The sequence below is a fragment of the Cryptomeria japonica genome, chromosome 2, assembly GCF_030272615.1.
Source record: "Cryptomeria japonica chromosome 2, Sugi_1.0, whole genome shotgun sequence".
NCBI lineage: Eukaryota > Viridiplantae > Streptophyta > Pinopsida > Cupressales > Cupressaceae > Cryptomeria > Cryptomeria japonica.
This window is the reverse complement of record NC_081406.1, coordinates 579274389-579281260: the sequence shown is the minus strand read 5'-3', so window position 1 is coordinate 579281260 and position 6872 is coordinate 579274389. Positions and strand designations below refer to the sequence as shown.

General features: G+C 35.8%; 1 protein-coding gene across 1 annotated transcript; it reads right to left on the bottom strand.

Annotated features, from left to right (window-relative positions):
• Nucleotides 1–2567: 2567 nt before the first annotated feature.
• LOC131051828 (flavone 3'-O-methyltransferase 1-like) lies at nucleotides 2568–3900 on the bottom strand. The gene is made up of 3 exons (XM_057986434.1): nucleotides 3159–3900; nucleotides 2995–3059; nucleotides 2568–2901 (listed from the first exon to the last, which is right to left on the bottom strand). The coding sequence occupies exons 1-3, from the start codon at nucleotides 3856–3858 to the stop codon at nucleotides 2611–2613; spliced, it is 1056 nt and encodes a 351-aa protein (XP_057842417.1). The 5' UTR covers nucleotides 3859–3900; the 3' UTR covers nucleotides 2568–2610.
• Between the last annotated feature and the right edge of the window lie 2972 nt (nucleotides 3901–6872).

Here is a 6872-nt window from a genome sequence, read left to right as displayed (position 1 = left end):
ACTTAGTGGTGAACCACGTTAAACCTTGTGTTGTGAGTTTTCTTTTATGTTGTTTTGTTTTCTCTTCTCTACTCATTTTAATCTCTACATAATTGATATAATAATTCATTAATATTGATTTTGTTTTATAATAGAGTGTATTTATGTTGATTATTTCTATAGAATTACTTTTATTACAAATTATTGAATTCACACATGTCATGATAGATTTTTTATGTATTTGATCTAAAATTTATATTAAGAACATATTTCACGTTATTTTTTACTCAAACTTCCACCTTGTTTGTCTCATACACAAATTTCACCTTTGTAATAATATATCAACAATCTCCACTTCCACAATGACATATCTACCATACTGACACTCAAGGACAAATTTTTATTCCATTAAGATGAAATTATATTAATATTGTTGATGCAGAATTAGTACAACATTTCCTAACTACTTTCCACATGCCAAGCATGTCTACAAAAACCCTTGATCTCTAGATATTATATTCACAAATAAATGAGAATAATATATTCAATTGTCCCCTTCAAATTAGGTCCACCATAGATGTATTTAAAGGTGTTTTCACCCAACCCAAGAGCCAATCTGCAAAACATCCTCCACAACTAAGAGAGATTAAACAAATGAGATTGTATTGAGTTAAGACGTGAGTACAAATGTACAAGTTTCCTTGCTTAAATGGCCAAGAGTAGGGTGGAAGAGTGGACAGGGTTCAGACATGATTCTCAACCTAGAGAAGTTAGAGTCCTAATATGACTACAATTATCCATCTATGCAATAAATGTCGTTACCTAAGTTAAACTTAAGTAAACTGTAAATAGTGAAAACTATTCACTCCAACACCCTCCCACCCCTTAAGTGAAACTTAGGGAGTAAAGCATGCAATATGATCTTCCTTATGGGTCTTGGAAACAAAGCCATGTTAAGTACCCATGTACAACTATAATGCAAACCATTCTCTTAAAAACGGAGAAAAGGAGAAAAACCTTGTGGGATAAAACTCCTCTCCAAAAAGAGAACATTGAAGGACCAAGAAGCCTTTAAAATGATGTCCTAAAAGCATGAACATGAAGAACATCATTGAAGCACAAAGAAGTTGTAGACAACTGTCAAAGACTGATATGGTGTTGTATATAAAGATCCTCCTCTAAAAAAAATGATGATCATGATCATGAAGACAATAATCTATATGAGTGTTATTTACAGATCATACATGAATCTTCATGACTGACCTTAAAATCACTACACAGCCGATGAAGTTGTCTAAGTGATACTATCATCACTACTAAACCAATAAAGTTGAAAATACAGGTGCAATAGTATGAAGAACTATGATCAACTAAGAAGGTTGCTTCCACAAAACAAGACTGCAAGAGTGTGTCAACTCACTTCAAGCAAAACCAAGGGCATTAGCATGAACAGTATGCCCCCATAATGGTGACTAGGAAGAAGCACGACAACTCACTGAAATCGTGTGTCACCAAGTAATTCATGACAGAGGTGATCCAAGATCTGAAGTGACCAAGATAGTACCCATAACTGAACAAAGGGTGTGCACCAAACTACACACATGCATGAGGCATGAATTCCACTAATTGATCTATTGTCATGGAGGTACACTCACTTTGACAAAGTTGTGATTGGAAAACAACAAAGACTCTACGCAACAACCCATAGTACTTTATAATACAGTGCAAGTACAAGAATATGGCACAATTTGTACAAAATCCCCCAAAATACATGATGTGACACTTCAGTGCAATACATCTACAGAAATATGCTTACAAAACATGCTTAAACGATCCATAAGGACAAAAAAGCAATACTAATTGCGCAACCACAAGGCTAGGCGCATGACTCATGACAGGCCCACATAACACTGATATGAGCCACCTTACCACAAGGTATAAAGAGCTCAGTCCCTTATCCATAGGCCATGCGAAATTCAAGCAACAATCAATGCGGACCCAAAGGTCAAAAAGGTCGGCCACAGTTTCCAACGTCAATGCACCATAGAACCTTCATGTCTACACAGCGAAAAAGGTTGCAGAAGCAGTAATATCTCCCTACCAAAATAATGCCTCACGAGCCAACAAAGCCCCTAAAATTTCAACGACCTCGACCCTACACATGGGCTCTTCTATGATCAAATTTCACTAACATCAAGATGCATAAAACAAAACAACCTCAACAAACAAGGTCAATAGAATTCTGTAATGATTATATTAATTATAAGCTATAAGTTGATCCAAGTCATATCTTTGTGTTTTCCCTTTAACCATGTCATTATTAATGAAATAAATTATAATAATTTGAAGTCTGCAATTATGATGTGTTTAAGCCATCTGTTGTTGGTTTAAGCTTGCCTTGATTGTTTAAGATGTTGAAAACAAATGAGACTCTTGATAGAATCATTATGCATTTACTTCAAAATATCCTTCATATAAAAAATTAACAGTTGTGACATAGAGCATGCAATCTTCAATTTTAAAAATGTGAGCATACATAATTCATATATGATATTTTCATTCATGTGAGCCTACATAATTCACGAAAAGTAAACATCCCATGCTTTTCTTTAGTAGAGTTGTAAAAGTAGCTTAGGACTTAATCAACTCTACAATTGCTTGGACAAATGGTAATTTAATAATATTATAACGTTTAAATCCAGCAGCTTGAAATAAAATCTTATATTCTTCTTCAGTTCTTTCCTTTCCCCCATGAGTATGAGCCATCATGAACATATCAAAAGCCAATCCTTGCTTCTTCAAAGATCCATTTTCTTCCACAACTGCATCAATAATGATCACCTTCCCTTTCTCTGGAATCGCTTTGTAACAATTCTTCAACAATCTAATGGATTCTTCATCATCCCAATCATGTAAAACCCACTACATTTACCCACAAAACAATTTTAAAAATCTATTCTATATAATAAAAACTATAGTTAAATTCCTAATATTAGCTTAATACATATTACTCACCTTCAGAAGAACTACATCAGCAGATGGCACATTCTCAAACATGTCCCCAGCAACATGATCAACCCCTGCAACAATACATCCACATGATTGGTCACTTATACTGGAAGTAAAACTACTGTATATCCTTTACAATTAAAAGAGTATAAAAAGAATAAAATCCATACCAGGAATGTCTTTGGGAGCAGAGGCAATGACATGGGGCAAATTAAAATTAATGGCACGAATGTTTGGGTATTTGTGCACGATCATGGAAGCAGCTGAACCCACGCCTCCAGCCACATCCACCAGTGATGTGACGCCCTCAAAGCCCTCGTAAGTTTGGAAGAGCGCATCCATTACCACTGCAGAGTTGCTGGCCATGGCATCGTTGATCAGGCTACTGAAATGAGGATTGAGATTGGCATAATCCCAGATCTTCATTCCATGAGCCCTCTCAAACGGAGACCCGCCCATGAGTGTACTGTCGTACAAGTGATGCCACGCTTCCATGAAATCGCGGTTCGTTTCCATCAACAGAAGAGCCGCTGAGGATTTCGATTTCCCCCCTTTCTCTTCCACCAATAATTTTGAGATGCTCGTCGATCCGTATTTGTATGTTTTTTTCACATCGTCTCCGCTGTTGGTGATGACGACTGTCTGGACTAATACTCCGTGAGAGGAGAGGAATCTGAGAATTCTGGCGAGGTAGTCTGAGTTGGGAGATTTTCCGGTGGAGGAAGAAATGAGGGAGGCGATTTCAGGGACGGAGAGAGGCTCCTCAGAATTGGCGAGGATTGCCGGAATGTTGAGTAACACGACGGCCTTGAGAGCCATGGGCTGAGCGAATGAAAATATGATGTCGTAAAGCTTGAGCTCGGCTTCCATGGCTGTCTGTCTTTTCTTCTTCTGCACACAGAGGGAGTTCAAGTTTATTGGTGTGTGTGTGAGAAAGGAAGAAGGGGCTAAGCTCTTTAAATAAATCTTAACTTTACCCAAAATGATTGAAGCTCTACGTTGAAAATGTGTTCCATGCATTCTTTCCCTTATGACGGGCAAAACATGTGTTTTTCATAATTGAAAGTAACTTTTTTATGCAGGGATACAACTCATTTTTGAAACTTTTCTGTGTGTTTGTTTGTTTGGTAGCAAGTGAGTAATAAATTTTAAAGAAGTGGCGTTTTCATGGATTTGATTTTGCCAAATATTGTAGATAATATTATAAATAATTAATCAACTTTCAATTGTAGATAGTATTATAAATAATTCATTAACTTTTTTATAATATGATAAACAATTAATCAACTTTATTTGAGAATCAATTTTTTTAATAATATAAGAATATTATAAATAATTCATCAACATATTTTATCATATGGGGATGACCTCACAATGCAACGACATTGCAAACTCCGTGTTAATACGGAGGTTTTCAGTTTGATTCTTCAAACTCGTTGATGTTATGAGGTGGTTTTCACTGCAGTTATTTGTGCAAGTAACCGCTGACTTGGCGATCTGGCAGTTTGACTACCTGCTACCATGGGGGTGTTAATATCCCTTTCCATGCATGTGAACCTGTGTTCACAGTGGAGCTTGGCCTACTCTCACTATGGTGTTCATGTCACCTCGACCTACATTGACTCTGCTCTGCCCTTGACGCCTCTTCCTCGTGTTGTGGTCCCTCTCGTGCCAAAAATGTTGACGATTCATGATGCCCCCCTACCAATTTAAGGAGTGACAAAGCCCGTGTTGGAGAGATAAGGAGAATAGTAATGGAGCTATAAAGAGATGTATGGAGAGATAAGGCGTATCGAGTGATAAGGAGAGATAGGTATAACAAATATATGTAAGAGTGACATTCAAATCATTGAGGAGGTGTTAATACCTGATCATGTAATCCCTCAAGGAGGGGTCCGCCCATTGTGATCCCCACCCAGTTAAAAGCGTTCTTAATAAATAAAAAAATCACAACATTACTGATAAAAAAAAAACATATTTTATCATATGAAAGTTATTATAAATAATTCATCAATTTTTTTTATATTATTATAATAAATTAATCAACATTTTTCATTAACATTAGAATTGTTATAAATAATCCAACATTTTCTATAACAATAAAAATTATTATAAATAATTCATTAATATTTTATATCTTAATTATTGCATTTTTAAAAATTAAAAATTATAGGCTCTTCAATTTCATCTATCAATTAATAAGAATTATTATGAATAATTTATAAATATTTTTCATGTAATTTAAAATATTAATTACTATATCTTAAAGAAATGATATTCTGGGGTCCTTTGAAATGAATTTTGAAAAATTATTATAAAAACTCATGAAGTTTTCCTTACAATTTAAACTATTAATCATTGTTATCCTTTGAAAGTGATATTCTAGAATCCTTTAATCTCATTGACCAATTATTGATAATTATTTTACATAACTCGTGAATATTTTTCATGCAATTTAGAGTATTAACCATTCTATCTTAAAGAAATGATATTTTAGGTTCTTTAATCTCATTAATCAAATATTAGAAACTTTTTTTTTTTAGAAAAAGAGGGGAAAAAATTATTCAGAGAAAACAAGAATACAAAGCCAAGGGCAACCAACCCAAACCAAGAACCAGCAAAATAGAGAAAAGGGGTCCCAAGGGACACTCCCTTCGAAAGAGACAACTATATCATCCCATCTTCCCTAATTAATCTTTCTAGAATGTCAAAATAATCTAGGGTCAAAGGATCCCAATCATCCACATCTCATCCACCAAGATTCTCCAAAGCCCACTTAGCCAAGAAATCCGCAACTCTATTCCATTCCTGAGGGATATGCCTAAAAGATATATACTCTAGAGACAAGCTTAAGTTCATAATTTGCCTGATTACAGAGGCAACTTGGCATTTAACATCGACCAAATCTTGAGCATTTAACATGAAAATTACGATCAACGAGTCCAACTCACAAATAATCCTTTTCCACCCTAGAGAAAGACCTTTTTCAATAGCATGGAAAATAGAAAGAGCCCCATTAGATTATTCGAGTTAGGCCCTTTAAAGGTAGAAAAAAGGAACATAACTCTACCATCACTATATCTGTCAATGCCTCCAATTCCTACCCATCTAGGATTTCCTCTCGAAGAACCATCCGTATTAACTTTAAAAACTCCTTCTAGAGTGGGGAGCCATCTCCCTTCTCACTGTAATTTTTCCCTATTCCTCTTCATTCTTTTTCCTGCAAGATCTTTCAAGCCATTATCAACAAGAATCAGCTTCTGCACAACATCCATATCAGCTGGATCCACCTCAATCGACAGATCACACTTTGCCACTATAGTTTCCTTAATCTTTTCAACACTTGTTATGGGCTACCAGCCATAGAAAGAAATTGCACTTAGGCCAACAAAATCTATTCCAAACCCATTTCCACTAGGAGATGTCTCTTGTACCATACCACTTTCGATCTATCTCAAGGTATCCTAAAGATACCGAAAATCTGCCTTTTTTGTCAGGACACAAGGCCAAAATATCACTCTATCGAAGGGAATTGCACAGTCTCTCAGCATGAATCCTAGCCAATTCATGTGGATCCTCCTCGAACCCAACCAAAGACTGTTCCTAGGGATCTTTCCAGTAGAAAACCACCATCTAACCCTAAGACTTAATCTTCTTGAAGTCATGTACCATATACCATCCAACCTCAACAAAGAGGTTGTAAAGAGATTGGAGATGGGGATACTGAGACATAATCAAGGGATGACCATCCCAAGAGTCATACCAAAACAAAGCTTCAAAATCTCTATTACATATTTAGAAAAGACCATCCTTAATAAGCTTGGATCCTTTCTTGAGAGTGTCCCAAATCATAGACCCCTTCCCCTCAAGAGGATATCTAGGCA

Coding starts and splice junctions, on each gene's coding strand:
- LOC131051828 (XM_057986434.1), bottom strand. CDS start 3,858: ATGGAAGCCGAGCTCAAGCTTTACGACATCATATTTTCATTCGCTCAG. Junction 3,060..3,158: donor TGCTCCCAAAGACATTCCTG/GTATGGATTTTA, acceptor GTATTGTTGCAG/GGGTTGATCATGTTGCTGGG. Junction 2,902..2,994: donor CTGATGTAGTTCTTCTGAAG/GTGAGTAATATG, acceptor GGGTAAATGTAG/TGGGTTTTACATGATTGGGA.